This window comes from Oncorhynchus mykiss, chromosome 25, assembly GCF_013265735.2.
Source record: "Oncorhynchus mykiss isolate Arlee chromosome 25, USDA_OmykA_1.1, whole genome shotgun sequence".
Lineage (NCBI taxonomy): Eukaryota > Metazoa > Chordata > Actinopteri > Salmoniformes > Salmonidae > Oncorhynchus > Oncorhynchus mykiss.
The window spans coordinates 23666727-23692025 of NC_048589.1; the positions used below are offsets into that span (position 1 = coordinate 23666727).

General features: G+C 44.5%; 1 protein-coding gene across 3 annotated transcripts in view; it reads right to left on the minus strand.

The window, feature by feature from the left end:
• The window catches only part of LOC110505652 (1-phosphatidylinositol 4,5-bisphosphate phosphodiesterase beta-1), a 28469-nt gene extending 3735 nt beyond the window's left edge, over positions 1–24734 (minus strand). Inside the window, exons 1-31 of one of the 3 annotated variants that reach the window (XM_021585018.2) lie at positions 24201–24730; positions 18295–18372; positions 17974–18042; positions 17597–17737; positions 17356–17435; positions 16918–16971; positions 16366–16441; positions 16091–16191; positions 15784–15947; positions 15532–15678; positions 6409–6566; positions 6079–6161; positions 5902–5986; positions 5576–5762; positions 5328–5392; positions 5092–5191; positions 4920–5004; positions 4591–4715; positions 4305–4459; positions 4039–4203; positions 3692–3791; positions 3472–3576; positions 3232–3344; positions 2983–3121; positions 2782–2844; positions 2449–2665; positions 2126–2282; positions 1973–2049; positions 1764–1853; positions 882–939; positions 30–116 (exon numbers count right to left, since the gene is read on the minus strand). In XM_021585018.2, coding sequence (XP_021440693.2) covers positions 30–116; positions 882–939; positions 1764–1853; positions 1973–2049; positions 2126–2282; positions 2449–2665; positions 2782–2844; positions 2983–3121; positions 3232–3344; positions 3472–3576; positions 3692–3791; positions 4039–4203; positions 4305–4459; positions 4591–4715; positions 4920–5004; positions 5092–5191; positions 5328–5392; positions 5576–5762; positions 5902–5986; positions 6079–6161; positions 6409–6566; positions 15532–15678; positions 15784–15947; positions 16091–16191; positions 16366–16441; positions 16918–16971; positions 17356–17435; positions 17597–17737; positions 17974–18042; positions 18295–18372; positions 24201–24299 — 3423 coding nt within the window. In that variant the 5' untranslated portion in view covers positions 24300–24730. Of the gene's footprint in view, positions 1–29; positions 117–881; positions 940–1763; positions 1854–1972; positions 2050–2125; positions 2283–2448; positions 2666–2781; positions 2845–2982; positions 3122–3231; positions 3345–3471; positions 3577–3691; positions 3792–4038; positions 4204–4304; positions 4460–4590; positions 4716–4919; positions 5005–5091; positions 5192–5327; positions 5393–5575; positions 5763–5901; positions 5987–6078; positions 6162–6408; positions 6567–15531; positions 15679–15783; positions 15948–16090; positions 16192–16365; positions 16442–16917; positions 16972–17355; positions 17436–17596; positions 17738–17973; positions 18043–18294; positions 18373–24200 lie in introns of those variants that run through there. The other 2 variants (XM_021585017.2, XR_005039446.1) reach the window with 2 other exon arrangements.
• Positions 24735–25299: the final 565 nt, after the last annotated feature.

Genomic DNA, 25299 nt, shown 5'->3' on the forward strand with positions numbered 1-25299 from the left:
AAGAGGTCATGGATTATTTGGTATGTCACCTTTGGTTTCTCATCAAGAATCTGCTGCTGGATGTCTTTGTGCTGCTCCACCAGTCTCTCTTGGCGTTTTGCCTGAGCATCCTCCAGCTAGAGCAGGGAAGAGAGAGGTTACCTTCAGTGATTGGACTGCTTCATCCTGGAAGCGCTATCACTTCACAGGAAAATAACAGTACCAGACGTCACGCTGTTGATTCTCCAACGAGAGTACAGTGTGATGTCTGGCCACGAGCAGTGGAGGAAAAAGTATCATCATACTTGAGTAAAAGTAAAGATACCTTAATAGAAAATTACTCAAGTAAAAGTGAAAGTCACCCAGTAAAATACTAGAGTAAAAGTCTCAAGTAGTATTGGGTTTTAAATATACTTAAGTTAAATATATATATGCTACAATATACATAAGTATCAAAAGTAAAAGCACAAATAATTTGAAATTATTTATATTAAGCAAACAAGACAGCACAGTTTTCTTGTTTTGTTTAATTTACGGATAGCCAGGGGCACACTCCAACACTCAGACTTCATTTACAAATGTTTAGTGAGTCCGCCAGATTAGAGGTAGTAGAGGTGACCAGGGATGTTCTCTTGATAAGTATGTGAATTGGACCATCTTCCTGTCACCATCTGCCTCTCAAAATGTAACAAGTACTTTTGCGTGTCAGGGAAAATGTATGGAGTAAAAAGTACATAATTTTCTTCAGGAATGTAGTGAAGTAAAAGTAGTCAAAAATATAAATAGTAGAGTACAGATACCCCCCCAAAACGACTTAAGTAGTACTTTAAAGTATTTTTACTTAAGTACTTTACACCACTATCCACGAGAGACTATCTGACCCCCAATCCTTCCATCCTTACCCTTTTGATGTTCTGTACCACTTCATTCACATATGATTTGTTGATCTCCAACTTCCCCCTAACAACAGAATAATAAATAGTCATACATACAGAAATCCAGCCTCTCTTTCTGTCACACACACAAACATAGAGTTCTCTTAGCTGGGGCTTCTTCTATGCACTGGAGTCTCCGGTCCTCCTCTTCTCACCGGCGTGCACGCCTGGTCAGGGGCATGGAATGCGGTGTGAACTGCATCCCGTCGCTACTGGTAGTCCAGCACAATTGTACCAATCCATGAAAAAGAGCACCACCTGTTGGTCGTGGTTTCCGAAAGCTGTGCCGGTTTAGTATAGATTCAACTGTCCCAGAGTCCTGGTAAGAGGACTGATAATGACCAGCAGGAGACAGGGATACAATTCACACTTTATTTCACACCCAAGACGGGCACACATGACTTTACAGAGGAGAAAACTAGTTGTAGTGTATAGTGGTTTTATGGTCATGAATGCGCTAACACTAGTGATGGAATGTCCAGAGAATAAGCTGCCAAGGAGTGAGGACCATAGGTGAGTCCTTGAATGTTGGTGCAGCCAGGTTAGTCAACTGGTTGTTAATTCCTGGAGCTGTAGTGAGAGACTGAGGTACTGATAGAAGGGGGGGCTGTTACCCCACCAGATAGGGTCTGTGATTGGCTGACCAGGTTCCCTGATTGACTGAGTTCCCTGTAAACCTGGTCGTACCCTGACACAGAGGTGTATGAAGTGGTCACTGGACAATGGGGTCAGGTTGAGGTGGGGGATAGTACCCTACCTCAGCAGTAAAATGCTACAAAGTTTGTCTCTTCAGTCCCAGAGCCAGGGAGAGGGTTTAATGATTGAAGTTATAGGGTTTGGTACACTTACTCTTCTACCAAGTGCTTCTCTTTTGTCATAGCTTCTTTGATTTTCTCTGTTCTCCTTTTGTCCATTTTCTTTTTCAGGTCTTTCTTTTCTCTGCAAAGGTGAAGCATCACAAATTATATATTTGATAGAATTATATCCAATTATATCTCTATAGTACACTAACTTCGCATCTCTGTTAAACTGATGTCTCACAGTCATATCAAACTCACTTGTCACAGATGTCTTTTAATTTCTTCATCTGGTTGTTCTGGCTTTCCTCAGTCACCGTAGTCAGTTTCTCACTCATCTGCAATAGTGGCGATATACAGTATTGGAATGTACAATTATGTAATATATAATCTGTGTGTGTGCGTGCGTGTTACCTGTTTGATGTGTTCTCGTTTGAGGTATTTCTCACTGTAGTATTGTTCCTGTCTCAACTCCAGTAGCTGTTGCTGTTGTTGTTCTCTCAGCTCCCTCAGTTGCCCCTCTCCATCCTCAAACTGCTTCAGTTCAGCCTTCCCTTCAGGTGACAAACTTCTAAAACACACACATACACACCACACACACACACACACACACACACACACACACACACACACACACACACACACACACACACACACCATGAGTCAGGGGTTAGGGACAACACACATACACACAACCCTACACTCTACCAGATCTGCCTACCCTCCACCCTACCTACCTTGTCTTACCATGTTGTTTAGTCTTCAGGAGAGCGTTGTGTCTGCGTGTGTGTTGGTTCTGAGCCTGGTTGTACTTGGTGGTCTGTTCCTTCACCATCTCCAAAGTCTTCTTCTGGTGTCTCTTCACCACATCCTTCATCTCCCTGTAGTGTCTCTTCTGCTCCCGCACTATCAGCTTGTGTTGCCTGAGCTCCTCTAGTGTGGCCGCCTTCATATCTGAACAGGCAGAGACCACACAGTGGAACACAGTCTACACACCATCTTATACGGACAACACACCACCACCACACACACACACACACACACAACCCCTCCCCCTTTCTCCCTCTGACCTATCAGAACGCTCTGCACCATGTCTTCAGTCTTCGCTGCTGGTTTGGTTGGTTCTGAAACAACTAGAAAACACTATGATTAGTTGGCATGCTCCATTCTAATGAGAAAATCATTCATGTCAATACATCTGCAGTCACATTGTAGCAGTCTTGGGTGTGGCGATAGCAGGTAGAAGTTAGTGGGTCAGGGTCAGGGGTTACCTGTAGTTGCAGACTGGGGTGTATTAGTCAGAGTTCTGGGTGTGACAGCAGGGCTGGGGCTGAGACCGTTCTCCAAAGGAGCAGATCGTAGGTTGGCTTTTGGCTCAGCAAGCCCGGGTTGATCAGCATTAGCCTCAATCTTTAATACAATAACACAACAACAGTAGCAATGTAATGGTACTTCTAAATACGTACATTGTTTTTACTGTCCATAATTTTCAACCACAAAACCCTAGTTTGACCACAAACCTCTTTACTGGTCTCCTCCTCCCCTTCCTCCAGAGTGAGAGCAGCCAGCTGTTGGGATCGCTGCTCCAAGAGATTCACATACCGGATGGGGTTAGACAGCGCCTCGATTACATCTGCACACACACACACACACACACACAAGCACATTAGGGATTAGCCTTGATACCATGTGGATAAACTGGTACTAAGCTCACATAGAGACCTCCAGGTCTAATAGGCATTGTCGTATACCAGACCTACCTGCAAAGGTGTCTGGGACATAGTCCTTCACTTCAATGTAGACAAACACAGCAGGCAGAATCAGAGACTGGTTCTTCTCATTCCTCAGTCCGATGTAGCGATAACCTGAGATAGATAAAACACAGTTAATAACCTGAGGACAATAGGGACTACAGAGAAAGAGATGACAAACTCATTGCAGAGGCAGTCTTTACTGATTACAGGTAAATATAATGTTTACCAGGCCGTATGGCTGGCACAGGGATAATACGGTGACCTATGAACTTTCCTCCTTCCTCAAACGCAGCGATTCTCAGAGAGGCCAACGTGGGGAGAACCACCTGCAACAACACAATTATACACAGTCATACATGAATATACTTTAACATTATACACAATTATACAGTTAAAAGAACAGTTTTACGCAGTTATACAGTTACACTTCAATATTATACACTTGCATTCTATGGTTATACAGCTTGTTGAGTCCTGAAGAATTCCCTAGGCTTTAGCTCAGAGGGCTAACACAGTCCATTTTATGGCGTGCAGGAGACCTGGTTTCAAACCCAGTTGGTTACTGTTTCTCACCTTCTTGAAGATAATTGGCTCTTCATCCCAGACTGGGTTGATAGCGTTGCTCTGGGACGTCTTAGTCTTCAGGGCTTTTCTCCTGGTGTCCACAGGAAGACCAAACATGTCCAGCTCTATGTACACACCTACCTTCTTGTCGCTCAGAAACTGGCCTGAGATTATCTGTAGGAGAGAAGCTCATTTCATAACACCAGTTTAGTCTAATCTAACTGGTTAATTAGTTAACCACAGTGTGTTGTGTTATGGTATTTTGTAACTCTTACCTTGACCTTGACAGTGTTGGCCACTATGCCGTCCACGGTGCTCTCAGCGAACGGGTCAAAGTGTTTGTCTGGTCTTCTCATGAACTCTGGTTTCAGTCTGTAGCCGCTCTTCCCATTGTACTCATACATGCCCAGGTTCAACTGCATAGACAGGTCTGAGAGAGAGGTCAGAGGTTAAGAGAGGTCAATGGTTATAGGTCAAGTAAGCAGTGCTGCCTCATCTATAGTTTGTGAACAATTGCTTTTATTAGATCACATCCAAGGCAACACAATCAAAATGTCTCACCTATAGTTTGGAAGTTGAGTGCCACCAGCTGGCAGCCAGCATTCCAGAAGAGTTGTGGCATGTAGTTGGAGGAGTCCACCCTCGTGCCTTTAGGGTAGATACGACTCAACTGCTGCTTGTTATATCTGAGAGGACAGGTTAAAGACATTTACGGTGAGTAGAGTAGGGCCTTTGTATAGTCACCTGCTTTGATGAGACTAAACTAGATAGAGCAACGTGACCCTTGAGAGGAAAGTAATCAACAACACGACAAAACTAATACTGGAGTTGAGTTAGGGTTCAAGGTTATAGTTGGGGTTATTTAGAGGTCAGCTGAATCTTAAGGATACTCCACAAACTCCACGGGCGACTTGGTGAGGTGCTCCAGAGCTTTAGTCTCCACAAATGATGACATTTGATAGCTACGATTAACCTCTGGGGAAAGAACATAATGGTTTATTATGTGTTTGTGTGTGTTTGTTTGTGCGTGCGTCTTTGTGTATTTTCAGTGAGCCAGTATACTTTTGGAAGCCTCGAAGGAGTTGAACTTGGTGGGCTGGACGTAGTTGACCAGAGTGGACATCTCCTCTGTAGCTATGGCCTCCCGTTCCTCTGCTGTCCCCTGGAGACAAAGTCATCACATAACAGGTAGCCATGTTACTCCAACCCTGACCCTTCACCTCTAACCTACAGTACATCACCAGTGTTAACGGGTAACCAAGTAACCATGGTAGCAGAGGGCAAGCTACTGAACTCACTTCATCTGACGTCTTCTTACAGTCATCGCCATCATCATCGTCATCGTCTTCAGCCTCTATTTCACCTGAAAGAAGAGAAGAATCTGTTTACATTATCATGAACTCAAAAAGTGACCAATGAGCTGGTGAGGGTCTCTAGGCTTCTAGAGACCCTCACCAGCTCTAATGATAGTGGTGAAAATGATGAATATGATTTTTATTATTATCATCATTTTTATACATTAGAGCACACTTGCAGTTAGGCTCACCGGCTGTGATGTTGTTAGGAGACGAGGGTTCATCTGTTGCCTGTTCCTCTGCTGCGCTCTGATTGGCTGGATGCTCTGCCAGTTGCTTGTTGCCATGGGCAGCCGAGGGCTTGTGGGATTTCTTGTTCTTGATGAGGATCTTACCCATCAGCTCCTGAGGACTTGGCAAGGGTACCCCAGACTCCAGCTAACAGACGAACACACACACACACACCAACCCACCGCACACACACACATCAGAGCGAGTGTGCATGCGTACATGTTTGTGTGTGTGGGTGTCGGTGTGGATGGGTGTGTGAGTGTGTGTGAGTGTGCTAAAACCGTACAGGATATTTCTCCAGTGGGTCTATCAGTAGTGCATCTCCAAAAATTGACCTACAGTATTCTGCCATCTTGGCTTGTTGCTTTGGCCTGTTAGGATTAGAGGTCAGGGGTCAGGATTAAAGAGCAGTTCACCAAAGATGTTTTAGTTTATTCGCCTATTCATCTCTATGTTTACTCACGAGTCCACATGGTTTTCAAAGGACAGGATGACAGGAAAAGGAGAGGTTTTAAAAGCACACTCAGCAATGGCCTCAATCACCTCCTGTAGAGCAAAAGGAGATGTTATAGTAGTTGGTTATTTTATGTACATGTATAGAAGTTATCAGATATAGACTATATCAGTATAAAATGCAACGTTTTAGAAGCACATGGACAAGGCAAGCAGGAAACATTGTTTCTTTGTTGCAAAGACTATTCTAGACTTAGATTAGGAATGGAGTTAGCTTTGACGCAGGAGTTTTCAGAGCATCCATTTGTTTGTGTGTGTGTGTGGGGTGGCGTATGTGTACCTTAAAGCAGATCTCTGAGGTCATGGTGAAGCCGTGCGTGATGACTGGTTCCTCCTCTGCGGTCCGTCCTTTCCAACAGTCCAACTCCACACAGCGACAGCCTGCCAACATCACCTGACGGTACATCTCCACTGATGAACTTCCTGCCAGCTGCCCCGCTACACACACACACACACACAGACACACACACCACATTTATAAATATACATACACACAGATACACACACACACACCACATATTTGTAAACAACAGCTGGTGCACGAAATAAGGATGTCTCTAGATTTTGCTCTCCTGAAGTAGTGTGATAAATTTCAGGCCACAATACTTGCCTAGAGAGTTCTCAGCTATACTTCTCGTGGCTGTTTATTTACCACTACAAACAGATGCTGCTACTAAGACCGCACTCAGTCAGCTGTATAAGGAAATAAGCAAACAGGAAACCATTCACCCAGAGGCGGCGCTCCTAGTGGCCGGATACTTTAATGCAGGGAAACTTAAATCAGTTCTACCAAAACTATCAACATGTTAAATGTGCAACCAGAGGGGAAAAAATTCTAGATCACCTGTACTCCACACACAGAGACGCGTACAATGCTCTCCCTCGCCCTCCATTTGGTAAATCCGACCACAACTCTATCCTCCTGATTCCTGCTTACAAGCAAAAATTAAAGCAGGAAGCACCAGTGACTCGGTCTATAAAAAAGTGGTCAGATGAAGCAGATGCTAAACTACAGGACTGTTTCACTATCACAGACTGGAACATGTTCCGGGATTCTTCCGATGACATTGAGGAATACACCACATCAGTCACTGGCTTTATCAATAAGTGCATCGAGGATGTCGTCCCCACAGTGACTGTACGTACATACCCCAACCAGAAGCCATGGATTACAGGCAACATTCGCACTGAGCTAAAGGGTAGAGCTGCCGCTTTCAAGGTGCGGGACACTAACCCAGAAGCTTACAAGAAATCCCGCTATGCAATGTGACGAACCATCAAACAGGCAAAGCGACAATACAGGGCTAAGATTGAATCCTACTACAACGGCTCCAACGCTCGTCGGATGTGGCAGGGCTTGCAAACTATTACAGACCACAAAGGGAAGAACAGCCGTCAACTGACCAGTGACACGAGCTTACCAGATGAGCTAAATCACTTCTATGCTCGCATCGAGGCAAGCAACACTGAGGCATGCATGAGAGCATCAGCTGTTCCGGACGACTCTCCGTAGCCGACGTGAGTAAGACCTTTAAACAGGTCAACATACACAAGGCTGCGGGGCTAGATGGATTACCAGGATGTGTGCTCCGGGCATGTGCTGACCAACTGGCAGGTGTCTTCACTGACATTTTCAACATGTCCCTGATTGAGTCTGTAATAACAACATGTTTCAAGCAGACCACCATAGTCCTTGTACCCAAGAACACAAAGGCAACCTGCCTAAACCTAAATGACTACAGAACCGTAGCACTCACGTCTGTAGCCATGAAGTGCTTTGAAAGGCTGGTAAATGGCTCACATCAACACCATTATCCCAGAAACCCTAGACCCACTCCAATTTGCATACCACCCAAACAGATCCACAGATGATGCAATCTCGATTGCACTCCACACTGCCCTTTCCCACCTGGACAAAAGGAACACCTATGTGAGAATGCTATTCATTGACTACAGCTCAGCGTTCAACACCATAGTACCCTCAAAGCTCATCACTAAGCTAAGGAACCTGGGATTAAACACCTCCCTCTGCAACTGGATCCTGGACTTCCTGACGGGCCGCCCCTAGGTGGTGAGGGTAGGTAGCAACACATCTGCCACGCTGATCCTCAACACTGAAACTCCCCAGGGGTGCGTGCTCAGTCCCTTCCTGTACTCCCTGTTCACCCACGACTGCATGGCCAGGCATGACTCCAACACCATCATTAAGTTTGCAGACGACACAAGGCCTGATCACTGACAACGACGAGACAGCCTATAGGGAGGAGGTCAGAGACCTGGCCAGGTGGTGCCAGAATAACAACCTATCCCTCAACGTAACCAAAATAAGGAGATGATTGTGGACTACAGGAAAAGGAGCACAGAGCACGCCCCCATTCTCATCGACGGGGCTGTAGTGGAGCAGGTTGAGAGATTCAAGTTCCTTGGTGTCCACATCAACAAACTAGAATGGTCCAAACACTCCAAGACAGTCGTGAAGAGGGCACGACAAAGCCTATTCCCCCTCAGGAAACTAAAAAGATTTGGCATGGGTCCTGATATCCTCAAAAGGTTCCACAGCTGCAACATCGAGAGCATCCTGACCGGTTGCATCACTGCCTGGTACGGCAATTGCTCGGCCTCCGCCCGCAAGGCACTTCAGAGGGTAGTGCGTACTGCCCAGTACATCACTGGGGCAAAGCTGTCAACCATCCAGGACCTCTACACCAGGCGGTGTCAGAGGAAGGCCCTAAAAATGGTCAAAGACCCCAGCCACCCCAGTCATAGAATGTTCTCTCTACTACTGCATGGCAAGCGGTACCGGAGTGCGAAGTCTAGGACAAAAAGGCTTCTCAACAGTTTTTACCCCCGAGCCATAAGATCCCTGAACAGGTAACCAAATGGCTACCCGGACTATTTGCATTGTGTGTCCCGCCACCCAACCACTCTTTTACGCTGCTGCTACTCTCTGTTTATCATATATGCATAGTCACTTTAACTATACATTCATGTACATACTACCTAAATTGGCCCGACCAACCAGTGCTCCCACACATTGGCTAACTGGGCTATCTGCATTGTGTCCCACCACCCGCCAACCCCTCTTTTTATGCTACTGCTACTCTGTTTATCATATATGCACAGTCATGTACATGTACCTACATGTACATACTACCTCAATAAGCCTGACTAACCGGGGTCTGTATATAGCCTTGCTACTATTATTTTCAAATGTCTTTTTACTGTTGTTTTATTTATTTACTTACCTACACAAACACACACACACATACTTTTTTTCCGCACTATTGGTAAGCATTTCACAGTAAGGTGTGTGACAAATACACTTTGATTTGATTTGATAAATATACATACACACAGATACACCACATTTATAAATATACAGGTGAAGTCGGAAGATTACATACTCTTAGGTTGGAGCCATTAAAAATAATTTTCCACCACTCCACAAATGTCATGTTAACAAACTATAGTTTTGGCAAGTCGGTTAGGACATCTACTTTGTCCATGACACAAGTAATTTTTCCAACAATTGTTTACAGACAGATTATTTAACTTATCCACTGTATCATAATTCCAGTGTGTCAGAAGTTTACATACACTAAGTTGACTGTGCCTTTAAACAGCTTGGAAAATTCCAGAAAATTATGTAATGGCTTTAGAAGCTTCTGATATTCTAATTGACATCATTTGAGTCAATTGGAGGTGTACCTGTGGATGTATTTCAAGGCCTACCTTCAAACTCAGTGCCTCTTTGCTTGACATCATGAGAAAATCAAAAGAAATCAGCCAAGACCTCAGAAAAAAATTGTAGACCTCCACAAGTCTGGTTCATCCTTGGGAGCAATTTCCAAACGACTGAAGGTACCATGTTCATCTGTACAAACAATAGTATGCAAGTATAAACACCATGGGACCACGCGTTCTGTTTCCTAGAGATGAGTGTACTTTGGCGCAAAAAGTGCAAATCAATCACAGAACAACAGCAAAGGACCTTGTGAAGATGCTGGAGGAAACAGGTACAAAATTATCTATATCCACAGTAAAACGAGTCCTATATCGGCATAACCTGAAAGTCCGCTCAGCAAGGAAGAAGCCACTACTCCAAAACCGCCATAAAAAAGCCAGACTACCATTTGCAACTGCACAAGGGGACAAAGATGGTACTTTTGGAGAAATGTCCTCTGGTCTGATGAAACAAAAATAGAACTGTTTGGCCATAATGACCATTGTTATGTTTGGAGGAGAAAGAGGGACGCTTGCAAGCCGAAGAACACCATCCCAACCGTGAAGCATAGGGGTGGCAGCATCATGTTGTGGGGGTGCTTTGCTGCATGAGGGACTGGTGCACTTCACAAAATAGATGGCATCATGAGGAGGAAAATGGTGTGGATATATTGAAGCAACATCTCAAGACATCAGTTAGGAAGTTAAAGCTTGGTCGCAAATGGGTCTTCCAAATGGACATTGACCCCAAGCATACTTCTAAAGTTGTGGCAAAATGGCTTAAGGACAACAAAGTCAAGGTTTTGCAGTGGCCATCACAAAGCCCTGACCTCAATCCTATAGAAAATGTGTGGGCAGAACTGAAAATAGAGTGTGCGAGCAAGGAGGCCTATAAATCTGACTCAGTTACACCAGCTCTGTCAGGAGGAATGGCCAAAATTCACCCAACTTATTGTGGGAAGCTTGTGAATGGCTACCCAAAGTGTTTGACCCAAGTTAAACAATTTAAAGGCAAAGTTACCAAATACTAATTGAGCGTATGTAAACTTCTGACCCACTGGGAATGTGATGAAAGAAATAAAAGCTGAAATAAATCATTCTCTCTACTATTATTCTGACATTTCACATTCTTAAAATAAAGTGGTGATCCTAACTGACCTAAGAGAGGAACTTTGTTACTGTGATTAAATGTCAGGAATTGTGAAACACTGAGTTTAAATGTATTTGGCTAAGGTGTATGTAAACTTCCGACTTCAATTGTACATATACACAGACACACACATTTATAAATATACATACTGTCACGCCCTGACCTTAGATATCTCTGTTTTCTATATACACTGCTCAAAAAAATAAAGGGAACACTAAAATAACACATCCTAGATCTGAATGAATGAAATATTCTTATTAAATACTTTTTCTTTACATAGTTGAATGTGCTGACAACAAAATCACACAAAAATGATCAATGGAAATCAAATTTATCAACCCATGGAGGTCTGGATTTGGAGTCACACTCAAAATTAGTGTGGAAAACCACACTACAGGCTGATCCAACTTTGATGTAATGTCCTTAAAAACAAGTCAAAATGAGGCTCAGTAGTGTGTGTGGCCTCCACGTGCCTTTATGACCTCCCTACAACGCCTGGGCATGCTCCTGATGAGGTGGCGGATGGTCTCCTAAGGGATCTCCTCCCAGACCTGGACTAAAGCATCCGCCAACTCCTGGACAGTCTGTGGTGCATCTGTGGTGCATCCCAGACCTGGACTAAAGCATCCTAGAAACCATTATACACAGGCAGTTAGAAAAGCTAAGGCTAGCTTTTTCAAGCAGAAATGTTCTTCCCGCAACACTAACTCAAAAAAGTTCTGGGACACTGTAAAGTCCATGGAGAATAAGAACACCTCCTCCCAGCTGCCCACTGCACTGAAGATAGGAAACACTGTCACCACTGATAAATCCACCATAATTGAGAATTTAAATAAGCATTTTTCTACGGCTGGCCATGCTTTCCACCTGGCTACTCCTACCCCGGTCAACAGCACTGCACCCCCCACAGCAACTCGCCCAAGCCTTCCCCATTTCTCCTTCTCCCAAATCCGTTCAGCTGATGTTCTGAAAGAGCTGCAAAATCTGGAACCCTACAAATCAGCCGGGCTAGACAATCTGGACCCTTTCTTTCTAAAATGATCTGCCGAAATTGTTGCCACCCCTATTACTAGCCTGTTCAACCTCTTTCGTGTTGTCTGAGATTCCCAAAGATTGGAAAGCAGCTGCGGTCATCCCCCTCTTCAAAGGGGGGGGACACTCTTGACCCAAACTGCTACAGACCTATATCTATCCTACCATGCCTTTCTAAGGTCTTCGAAAGCCAAGTCAACAAACAGATTACCGACCATTTCGAATCTCACCATACCTTCTCTGCTATGCAATCTGGTTTCAGAGCTGGTCATGGGTGCACCTCAGCCACGCTCAAGGTCCTAATGATATCTTAACCTCCATCGATAAGAAACATTACTGTGCAGCCGTATTCATTGATCTAGCCAAGGCTTTCGACTCTGTCAATCACCACATCCTCATCGGCAGACTCGACAGCCTTGGTTTCTCAAATGATTGCCTCGCCTGGTTCACCAACTACTTCTCTGATAGAGTTCAGTGTGTCAAATCGGAGGGTCTACTGTCCGGACCTCTGGCAGTCTCTATGGGGGTGCCACAGGGTTCAATTCTTGGACCGACTCTCTTCTCTGTATACATCAATGAGGTCGCTCTTGCTGCTGGTGAGTCTCTGATCCACCTCTACGCAGATGACACCATTCTGTATACTTATGGCCCTTCTTTGGACACTGTGTTAACAACCCTCCAGGCAAGCTTCAATGCCATACAACTCTCCTTCCGTGGCCTCCAATTGCTCTTAAATACAAGTAAAACTAAATGCATGCTCTTCAACCGATCGCTACCTGCACCTGCCCGCCTGTCCAACATCACTACTCTGGACGGCTCTGACTTAGAATACGTGGACAACTATAAATACTTAGGTGTCTGATTAGACTGTAAACTCTCCTTCCAGACCCATATCAAACATCTCCAATCCAAAGTTAAATCTAGAATTGGCTTCCTATTTCGCAACAAAGCATCCTTCACTCATGCTGCCAAACATACCCTTGTAAAACTGACCATCCTACCAATCCTCGACTTTGGCGATGTCCCTACTCAACAAATTGGATGCAGTCTATCACAGTGCAATCCGTTTTGTCACCAAAGCCCCATATTCTACCCACCATTGCGACCTGTACGCTCTCGTTGGCTGGCCCTCGCTTCATAGTCGTCGCCAAACCCACTGGCTCCATGTCATCTACAAGACCCTGCTAGGTAAAGTCCCCCCTTATCTCAGCTCGCTGGTCACCATAGCATCTCCCACCTGTAGCACACGCTCCAGCAGGTATATCTCTCTAGTCACTCCCAAAACCAATTCTTTCTTTGGCCGCCTCTCCTTCCAGTTCTCTGCTGCCAATGACTGGAACGAACTACAAAAATCTCTGAAACTGGAAACACTTATCTCCCTCACTAGCTTTAAGCACCAACTGTCAGAGCAGCTCAGATATTACTGCACCTGTACATAGCCCACCTATAATTTAGCCCAAACAACTACCTCTTTCCCTACTGTATTTAATCTATTTATCTATTTTGCTCCTTTGCAACCCATTATTTTTATTTCTACTTTGCACATTCTTCCATTGCAAATTTTCCATTCCAGTGTTTTACTTGCTATATTGTATTTACTTTGCCACCATGGCCTTTTTTTGCCTTTACCTCCCTTATCTCACCTCATTTGCTCACATCGTATATAGACTTGTTTTTTACTGTATTACTGACTGTATGTTTGTTTTACTCCATGTGTAACTCTGTGTCGTTGTATGTGTCGAACTGCTTTGCTTTATCTTGGCCAGGTCGCAATTGTAAATGAGAACTTGTTCTCACCTTGCCTAACTTAAAAAAAATTCAGAATGGCACAAATTCCCCGATAAAGCTAAAATAAAAAAATCAGCCAACTCCTGGACAGTCTGTGGTGCAACTCCTGGACAGTTGTTGGTGGATGGAGCGAGACATGATGTCCCAGATGTGCTCAATTGGATTCAGGTCCGGGGAACGGGCGGGCCAGTCCATAGCATCAATGCCTTCCTCTTGCAGGAACTGCTGACACACTCAAGCCACATGAACCCAGGGCCAACCGCACCAGCATATGGTCTCACAAGGGGTCTGAGGATCTCATCTCGGTACCTAATGACAGTCAGGCTACCTCTGGCGAGCACATGGAGGGCTGTGCGGCCCCCCAGAGAAATGCCACCCCACACCATGACTGACCCACCGCCAAACCGGTCATGCTGGAGGATGTTGCAGGCAGCAGAACGTTCTCCACGGCGTCTCCAGACTCTGTCACGTCTGTCACATGCTCAGTGTGAACCTGTTTTCATCAGTGAAGAGCACAGGACGCCAGTGGCGAATTTGCCAATCTTGGTGTTCTCTGGCAAATGCCAAACGTCCTGCACGGTGTTGGGCTGTAAGCATAACAACCCCCACCTGTGGACGTTGGGCCCTCATACCACCCTCATGGAGTCTGTTTCTGACCGTTTGAGCAGACACATGCACATTTGCGGCCTGCTGGAGGTCATTTTGCAGGGCTATGGCAGTGCTCCTCCTTGCACAAAGGCGGAGGTAGCGGTCCTGCTGCTGGGTTGTTGCCCTCCTACGGCCTCCTCCACGTCTCCTGATGTACTGGCCTGTCTCCTGGTAGCGAATCCATGCTCTGGACACTACGCTGACAGACACAGCAAACCTTCTTGCCACAGCTCGCATTGATGTGCCATCCTGGATGAGCTGCACTACCTGAGCCACTTGTGTGGGTTGTAGACTCCGTCTCATGCTACCACTAGAGTGAAAGCACCGCCAGCATTCAAAAGTGACCAAAACATCAGCCAGGAAGCATAGGAACTGAGAAGTGGTCTGTGGTCACCACCTGCAGAACCACTCCTTCATTGGGGGTGTCTTGCTAATTGTCTATAATTTCCACCTGTTGTCTATTCCATTTGCACAACAACATGTGAAATGTATTGTCAATCAGTGTTGCTTCCTAAGTGGACAGTTTGATTCCACAGAAGTGTGATTGACTTGGAGTTACATTGTGTTGTTTAAGTGTTCCCTTTATTTTTTTGAGCAGTGTATTTTGGTTAGGTCAAGGTGTGACTAGGGTGGGTACTCTAGTTTTTTGTATGTCTATGGTTTTTGTAGGTCTAGGGGTTTTTGTATATCTATGTTGACCTGATATGGTTCCCAATCAGAGACAGCTGTTTATCGTTGTCTCTGATTGGGGATCATATTTAGGCAGGCCTTTTTTCCACTTTCTGGTGTGGGATCTTGTCTATGTGCCTGTCAGCAATATTTTGTATAGCTTCACGGTTCGTTTGTTCGGTGTTCATTCTTTTAATAAAGAGAATGTACACATACCACTCTGCGCCTTGGTCTCCTTCATACAACGAACGTGACACATACACACACACACCACATTTATAAATATACATACACACAGATGAAGTAGATTTGTCATCAGCTTCCAAGTGCGAGTCAACAAATTATAGTCGTGTGCGTGCATGCGTGTGCTCATGTGTACACGTTTGTGTGTACCTGTGAGGTAGGTGTTGTGTGAGGAGTTGATGAAGTAGTGAGACAGAGGGAAGGTCATGTCTTCAGACTGGTCTAACTTCTCAGGCGGAATCACTCCATTCTCATCAGACACCAGGTATCTGCTGAACCCCTCCAATGTGATCAGCCCTACAGGACACACACACACAACGGAGGGTTATACACACTCACACAATCATACACACACTCAAGTTTACGCCCAGGCACAAATGCATGCACACAAAACAAACACACCTTGTTTAAGCAGGCTCTGGATGAGTTCATATTTCTCCATCAGGGTCTGTGTCTGAGAGGGTCTGAGAGGAGGATACAGAATCTCATTCAGACGAGGATCTCTCTGCCTCTCGTTAATAAACTCTGTCATCTGATCCACAGACAGGTAAGCACCCTTAGCACCCCTGCAGAAAGAGAGAGCGAGAGAGAGTCAGGAATTAGTGACAGTACATACTGTTGAGAGAAGACAGCTGAGTTCTGGCTGAGGACAGATGTGAGAAAAGGTCAGGGTTTAGAGTTGAGGCCAGGAGGTACTGATAGTACTTACTGCTGAGAGAAGACTGAGCTGAGTTCTGGCCGAGGACAGAGGTGGGAGAGGAAAGATCTGTAAACGTCAGGGGTGAAGTCCTCAAGGGGAATAGAGTTGCTCTGCAAAGGAACACAAATACCGCTGAGATGAGTCAGGTCTCAAGAAGTGATGATTTTAATAATTGGCTTGAATGTGGGAGGAAAGAAATACCACTTAAAATATCACCAGTACTACCAGTTTCAATATTGTATAGTTTGTCATATTGTATAATATTCCATAGTTATAATGTATACCCGTCCAAAGGGTAAGTTGCAGTGTTCCAAGGCCGTCTCCACTCTCTTTTTGTCTGTTGAGAACATGCGGACGATGCTGGGTAAAAGGGGCGGGACATGCACAATATCAATCAATCACATCCTACAGGATTCACAGGAAGTTAATCATCAGACACGGGAGTGACGATCAGTGTTCGAAGGGATGGGCCCTGAGCAAAGTGCTGCCATAGAGAATGATAGAAGCCTCAAGTGGCCAAAAGGCCATTTTGGCATTGGCAGCTCCATTCAGGGCTTCCACCATGCGTCCACCATTTTAAAGTAGTCAAAGTAGTTAACTGGGTGGGGATTCCTATGGGTTATAGCTCCATTGGCGCTGCCCATGCTGTCACAGACACTAATGGCATAGATATAAAGATGAGTCCTCTATGAGCGCTGCACAGATTCACAAAACTTTATCCCATAATTAGTGGTTATTTAGGATACAAGGTCATTTATATAGATAAGTGATTCTGCACAACGCCTTGCTCATGACGACCCCCTAAATATATTGAGGAACCAATGGGATTTACTCACTTCTTCACTGGGATCCGCCCCTCTGAGTTTGGCTGCAAGGTCAGTCTGACGTACCTGTTAGAGAAAGATTGGGAAAAAGGGAGCGAGAAACTGAAGAATAAACACACCTCTGTCACGCCTACATTTCCAGTGATCTCCATCGCTATCACAAATCAGGCTAACACCAATGTTTCCCTTCAAAGCTGGAATCCGTAGCGGTGAAACTGCCACTTCAGTTTACAATATTACAACAACAAAGACGTTGCTTAAAACAACGAACACTGTTGTTTCTCCTTTGGACAACATTGCACCTCATTGCATGATAGAACAGAAAGGTTACCATGACGTTGGATGCTCCTTTCATGAACAAAACCAAAACAATAACAAATATGCCTGGGAGGACCACTGTTTAACCTACTGCAGATTCAGCTCCAAAATTAATTTTCCTGATAGACTCACGCTTTTTCCAGACTGGTTTCTCTGTTCATGTTGTGACTCAGCAGGTTGGATGCCAGAGAGAACAGCTCCTCAGCCCACTCCTATACAACACAAAGCGAGAGGGAGGAACATTGTGTGTGTGTGTGTGTGTGTGTGTGTGTGTGTGTGTGTGTGTGTGTGTGTGTGTGTGTGTGTGTGTGTGTGGTGTGTGTGTGGTGTGTGTGTGGTGTGTGTGTGTGTGTGAATATGTATGTGTGTGTACCGTGGCCTCTTCCTCTTGCAGGGCCATGAAGTTGAGGTATGTGATGTTGACCATGTCCGGTCCTGTGACTACGGTCAACAGACGATTCTCTATACGACCGACCAGGTTCCCCACATCAAGCAGCTCACGCAGCTTCGCCTCCTAGGGAGGACAGCAGGTCAGAGGTTAGAGGTCAGGTTCAAAGGTTAGACCATGGGTGTCATCTCCAGTCCTCAAGGGGGAAAAAAATGTTTTCATTTCCGCCTGGTGTTTAATTTATCAGTGTTACTGATATGTATTGTTAATTGGCTGAATCAGACTCTGTAATGATGTAAACCAACAGGAGCTTGATTTTACACACCTGGATCAAGTGTTTGGATGGCATGGGGGTTAAGTACCTTTGGTGTTTTGGTGCTCTTCCCTGTTCTGGCATCCTTTATATGGGTGATGTCTAAAAACTCTGTCTCCTACAAGAGAGATAGAGGTAAAGAGAGAGAGAGAGGGATGGTATAATATTCATCACTCACTCTAATCAACACATGCACACACAGGGGGACACACACAGGCGCTAATCAACACACACACACACACACACACACACACAGGGTGACTAAGCCCCAGCAAGAAGAAGCAGGATACACAGTAGGAGTCCCAACGTGAGAGATAGCATGGTGTCATCTGTCCTCTGTGTGTCTATGTATCTGTGTGCATGTGTGTACCTTGTTCTGATCAGTCCAGTGAAGAAAGTATCCGTGTGGATCCACAGTCAGGGTGATGGGTGTCACTGTCGAGAGATCCTGACCACATGGAGACAGATATTAGCACACACACACACACACGCTCATTGACGTTGGTGGTTGTGATAACATATGTAATGTGCATTTTAATATATTGTATTGTGATTTCAGTGTGTGTGTGTGTGTGTGTGTATGTTTGAAGTTGAGTTGGGTTTGAAAAGGGCATTGCATAAGCACGAATGACTCTGGTCCCGAATGAACTTTCTACTAAGAAATATATAGCGACACGCTCACCCACGCACAATGCATATAAGGCCCTCCCCCGCCCTCCATTCAGCAAATCGGACCACAATTCCATCTTGATCCTCCCCTCCTATAGGCAGAAGCTCAAACAGGAAGCACCCATGGTGAGGACAATTCAATGCTGGTCTGACCAATCGGAATCCATGCTTCAAGATTATTTTGATCATGCGGACTGGGATATGTTCAGAGTAGCTTCAGAAAAGAATATTGACACATATACCGATACGGTGAATGAGTTTATCAGGAAGTGCATAGGAGATGTTGTACACACTGTGACTATTAAAACCTACCCCAACCAGAAACCATGGATAGATTGGAGTATTCGCGCAAAACTGAAAGCGCAAACCACTGCATTTAATCAGGGCAAGAAGATTGGGAATATGGAAGAATACACACAGTGTAGTTATTCCCTCCGCCAAGCAATCAAGCAGGCTAAACATCGGTATAGGGACAAAGTTGAGTCCCAGTTCAACGGCTCAGACACCAGACGTATGTGGCAGGGTCTACAGACAATCACGGATTATAAAAGGAAAACCAGCCACCGACGTCTTGCTTCCGGACAGGCTGAACACCTTTTCGCTTGCTTTGAGGATAATACAGTGCCACTGACACGGCCCGCTATCAAGGACTGTGGGCTCTCCTTCTCTGTGGCTGACATGGGTAAGACATTTAAGCATGTTAACACTCGCAAGGCTGCCGGCCCAGATGGTATCCCTAGCCACGTCCTCAGAGCATGCGCAGTCTTTTGTCCCCACATGCTTCAATATGGCCACCATTGTCCCTGTACCTAAGAAAGCGAAGGTAATTGAACTAAATGACTATCGCCCCGTAGCACTCACCTCTGTCATCATGAAGTGTTTTGATAGACTAGTCAAGGATCATATAACCTCCACCTTACCTGCCACCCTAGACCCACTTCAACTTGCTTACCGCCCCAATAGATCCACAGACGATGCAATCGCCGCCACACTGCACACTGCCCTGTCCCATCTGGACAAGTGGAATACCTATGTAAGAATGCTGTTCATTGACTAGAGCTCAGCATTCAACACCATAGTACCCTCCAAGATCATCATCAAGCTCGAGGCCCTAGGTCTGAACCCCGCCTTGTGCAACCGCCTTGTGCAACCTCACATACTTTTACAGATGCACAATTGAGAGCATCCTGTCGGGCTGCATCACCGCCTGGTACAGCAACTGCACCGCCCACAACCGCAAAGCTCTCCAGAGGGTGGTGCAGTCTGCCCAACGCATTACCGGCGGCAAACTTCCCGCCCTCCTAGACACCTACAGCACCCGATGCCATAGAAGGCCAAAAAGATCATCAAGGACATCAACCACCCGAGCCACTGCCTGTTCACCCTGCTATCATTCAGAAGGCGAGGTCAGTACAGGTGCATCAAAGCTAGGACCGAGAGACTGAAAAACAGCTTCTATCTTAGGGCCATCAGACTGCAAAACAGCCATCACTAGCATATCAGAGGCGGCTGCCTATAGACATAGATTAGGAATCACTCGCCACTTTTAGAAATGGATCACTAGCCACTTTAATATTGTTCCGTATCTAGCATTACTCATCTCATATGTATAAACTGCTCTCCACACTATTCTACGGTATCTTAGTCACTTTTAAATTGTGTTTACATATTGCATCACCCATTTCATATGTATATACTGTATTGTATTCTGGACTACACCACTGACTGTTAAACAGCCATCTCCAGCACATCAGAGGCTCCTGCCTATAGACATAGATTAGGAATCACTGGCCACTTTAAGGAAATGAAACACTAGCCACTTTAATAATGTCCCCGTATCTTGCATTACTCATCTCATATATGTAAACTGTACTCTGTACTATTCTGCGGTATCTTAGTCACTTTAGTTGTTTGTAAATATTGCATCACCCATCTCATATGTATATATTGTACTCTATACTATGCCACTGTATCTTAGTCCAATGCCGCTCTGACATACACTACCGTTCCAAAGTTTGGGGTCACTTAGAAATATCCTTGTTTTTGAAAGAAAATGACATTTTTTGTCCATTAAAATAACATCCCATTTATCAGAAATACAGTGTAGACATTGTTAATGTTGTAAATAACTATTGTAGCTGGAAATGGCAGATTTGTATGGAATATCTACATAGGCGTACAGAGGCTCATTATCAGCAACCATCACTCCTGTGTTCCAATGGCACGTTGTGTTAGTTAATCCAAGTTGATCATTTTAAAAGGCTAATTGATCATTAGAAAACCCTTTTGCAATTATATTAGCACAGCTGAAAACTGTTGCCCTGATTAAAGAAGCAATAAAACTGTCCTTTAGACTAGATGAGTATCTAGAGCATCAGCATTTGTGGGTTTGATTAGAGGCTAAAATGGCCAGAAACAAAGACATTTCTTCTGAAACTCGTCAGTCTATTCTTGTTCTGAGTAATGAAGGCTATTCCATGCGAGAAATTGCCAAGAAACTGAAGATCTCGTAAACGCTGTGTACTACTCCCTTCACAGAAGTGCAAACGGGCTGTAACCAGAATAGAAATAGGAGTGGGAGGCCCCAGTGCACAACTGAGCAAAAGGACAAGTACATTAGAGTGTCTAGTTTGAGAAACAGACGCCTCACAAGTCTCAACTGGCAGCTTCATTAAATAGTACCCGCAAAACACCAGTCTCAATGTCAACAGTGAAGAGGAGACTCCAGGATGCTGGCCTTCTAGGCAGAGTTGCAAAGAAAAAGCCATTATCAGACTGGCCAATAAAAATAAAAGATTCAGATGGGGAAAAGAACACAGACACTGGACAGAGGAACTTTGCCTGGAAGGCCAGCATCCCGGAGTCGCCCCCTTCAGTTTTGACGTTGAGACTGGTGTTTTGCGGGTACTATTTAATGAAGCTGCAAGTTGAGGACTTGTATTTGTATTTATTATGGATCCCCATTAGCTGCTGCCAAAGCAGCAGCTACTCTTCCTGGGGTCCAGGAAGTCTGTTTCTCATACTAGACACTCTAATGTACTTGTCCTCTTGCTCAGTTGTTCTGGCCATTTTGAGCCTCTAATCGAACCCACAAATGCTGATGCTCTAGATACTCAACTAGTCTAAAGAAGGCCAGTTTTATTGCTTATTTAATCAGGGCAACAGTTTTCAGCTGTTCTAACCTAACTGCAAAAGGGTTTTCTAATGATCAATTAGCCTTTTCAAATGATCAACTTGGATTAGCTAACACAACATGCCTTTGGAACACAGGAGTGAAGGTTGCTGATAATGAGCCTCTGTACGCCTATGTAGATATTCTATAAAACAAATAATCAGTTTCCAGCTAAAACAGTCATTTACAACATTAACAATGTCTACACTGTATTTCTGATAAATTTGATGTTATTTTAATGGACAAAAAATGCGCTTGTCTTTCAAAAACAAGGACATTTCTAAGTGACCCCAAACTTTGGAACGGTAGTGTATATGTATATATATTCTTAATCCATTCCTTACTTAGATGTACAGTGGGGCAAAAAAAGTATTTAGTCAGCCACCAATTGTGCAAGTTCTCCCAATTAAAAAGATGAGAGAGGCCTGTAATTTTCATCATAGGTACACTTCAATTATGACAGACAAAATAAGAAAAAAAATCCAGAAAATCACATTGTAGGGTTTTTAATTAATTAATTTGCAAATTATGATGGAAAATAAGTATTTGGTCACCTACAAACAAGCAAGATTTCTGGCTCTCACAGACCTTCTTTAAGAGGCTCCTCTGTCCTCCATTTGTTATCAGTATAAAAGACACCTGTCCACAACCTCAAACAGTCACACTCCAAACTCCATTATGGCCAAGACCAAAGAGCTGTCAAAGGACACCAGAAACAAAATTGTAGACCTGCACCAGGCTGGGAAGACTGAATCTGCAATAGGTAAGCAGCTTGGTTTGAAGAAATCAACTGTGGGAGCAATTATTAGGAAACTGAAGACATACAAGACCACTAATAATCTCCCTTGATCTGGGGCTCCACGCAAGATCTCACCCCGTGGGGTCAAAATGATCATAAGAACGGTGAGCAAAAAAACCAGAACCACACGGGGGACCTAGTGAATGACCTGCAGAGAGCTGGGACCAAAGTAACAAAGCCTACCATCAGTAACACACTACGCCGCCAGGGACTCAAATCCTGCAGTGCAGGATGTGTGTCCCCTTGCTTAAGCCAGTACATGTCCAGGCCCATCTGAAGTTTGCTAGAGAGCATTTGGATGATCCAGAAGTAGATTGGGAGAATGTCATATGGTCAGATGAAACAAAAATATAACTTTTTGGTAAAAACTCACCTCATCGTGTTTGGAGGACAAAGAATGCTGAGTTGCATCTAAAGAACACCATACCTACTGTGAAGCATGGGGGTGGAAACATCATGCTTTGGGGCTGTTTTTCTGCAAAGGGACCAGGACTGATCCGTGTAAAGGAAAGATTGAATGGGGCCATGTATCGTGAGATTTTGAGTGAAAACCTCCTTCTATCAGCAAGAGCATTGAAGATGAAACGTGGCTGGGTCTTTCAGCATGACAATGATCCCAAACACACCGCCCGGGCAATGAAGGAGTGGCTTCATAAGAAGCATTTCAAGGTCCTGGAGTGGCCTAGCCATTCTCCAGATCTCAACCCCATAGAAAATCTTTGGAGGGAGTTGAAAGTCTGTGTTGCCCAGCAACAGCCCCAAAACATCACTGCTCTAGAGGAGATCTGCATGGAGGAATGGGCCAAAATACCAGCAACAGTGTGTGAAAACCTTGTGACAAAAACGTTTGACCTCTGTCATTGCCAACAAAGGGTATATAACAAAGTATTGAAATAAACTTTTGTTATTGACCAAATACTTATTTTCCACCATAATATGCAAATAAATTCATTAAAAATCCTACAATGTGATTTTCTGGATTTTCTTTTCTCATTTTGTCTGTCATAGTTGAAGTGTACCTATGATGAAAATACAGGCCTCTCTCATCTTTTTAAGTGGGAGAACTTGCACAATTGGTGGCTGACTAAATACTTTTTTTTGCCCCACTGTATGTGTATTTTGGGTATATGTTGTGGAACTGTTAGATATTACTTGTTAGATATTGCTGCACTGTCGGAGCTATAAGAACATGCGTTTCGCTACACCCGCAATAACGTCTGCTAAACACGTGTATGTGACCAATACATTTTTTTTTCCACACACACACACACACACTCTCTCTCTCTCTCTCTCTCTTTTTGTTAGGTGTTGGAACATCTTAGCTAATTGAGGAGGGATTTAAACCATGGCAGTTACCATAGCAACATGCCAGCACATTTCTCTGTATCCATGCTCTGTGCTTAAAACCTTCAACACACTTAGACACACTCTAGCAAACACACACACTCTTGCAAACACACATACACAGCAACTAGTTAAAACATATTTGCAACCAACATTACATGCGCAATCACAACCACAAACGTCAAGTGTGTGCACATTTTTACCTTAAATGTCTGACACTTCTCACTGCTAAAATCAGCACAAACTACACACATACACAGAGACACACAGACACACACCCACTGATACTCACATCGTCCCATTTCATGAAGCGGCTGCCATTCTTCAGAGTGTCGGGGACGGTCAGCGGTTTGAGCTTCAGAGCATGTGTCCCTGGCTGAGCCCCTGCCATGGTACACACACACCTCCAACCTGCTGCGCCGGAAGTCCTCTTTAACCTAGCCTTTCTCCTCTCCTGTCTTGCTCTCCTCTTCTCTCCTCTTTAGTCAGTAGACTGAGAGGGTTGGATGATAGTGAGCTAGTAGTTACATCACTGAAACAAGCTGCATATCTGTCTACAATCAACAGTCTCCTTTGTCCTGTCTAGTCAGTTCTTCTATAGAATCAACAGTACACTCCTCTCTTTAGTATAATGTGTCCTACTGTACTAGCTGAATAATGTCTTAGGGTTATCCTTCTAGTATCGCTGTCCTCTTGCCTACCTAGTGTATATCTGGATAATATAGTACTAGCTGCATAGTGCCTTGTTCTATCTGTCTGCTCTCTCTCTTTGAGACAGAACTGCTACTGCCTCCCCACACTGACTCACTCTGACATGCTTATTGAGCCTGCACGCCCACACACACACAAAGACACAGAGAGAGAAAGAGACAGAGAGAGAGAGAGAGAGAGAGAATATAAAACCAAATAGACCGTTTTTGGATCCATTAATACGTCTATTTTCATGTATCTAATTTCTGATCAAATAATCATCAAAGACAGTAGAGGGTTTGGGCTCACATGTACAGGACCACACCATAAGACCATACATACCTGTACAGGTTTTCCAGCATGGGTGGTTGAAAGGGTTTGGATCCTAAACAACTTGACCTGTGGCTGGTGTGTGTGTGCAGGACTACTGCAGGAGTTATTTCAGCTCTAACTCTCCCACTCCCTCCTCACGTGGTGAAGAGCCGTGAGTGTGTGGGCGAGCTACAGCATGTATGTAGTTTATATGGTATGTGTGTGTGTGGTTGATATGGTGTGTGTGCGTGTATGTAGTTGATATGGTGTGTGTGGGGTTGATATGGTGTGTATGTAGTTGATATGGTATGTGTGTGTGTGATTGATATGGTGTGTATGTAGTTGATATGGTGTGTGTGTGTGTGTGGTTAATATGGTGTGTGTGTGTG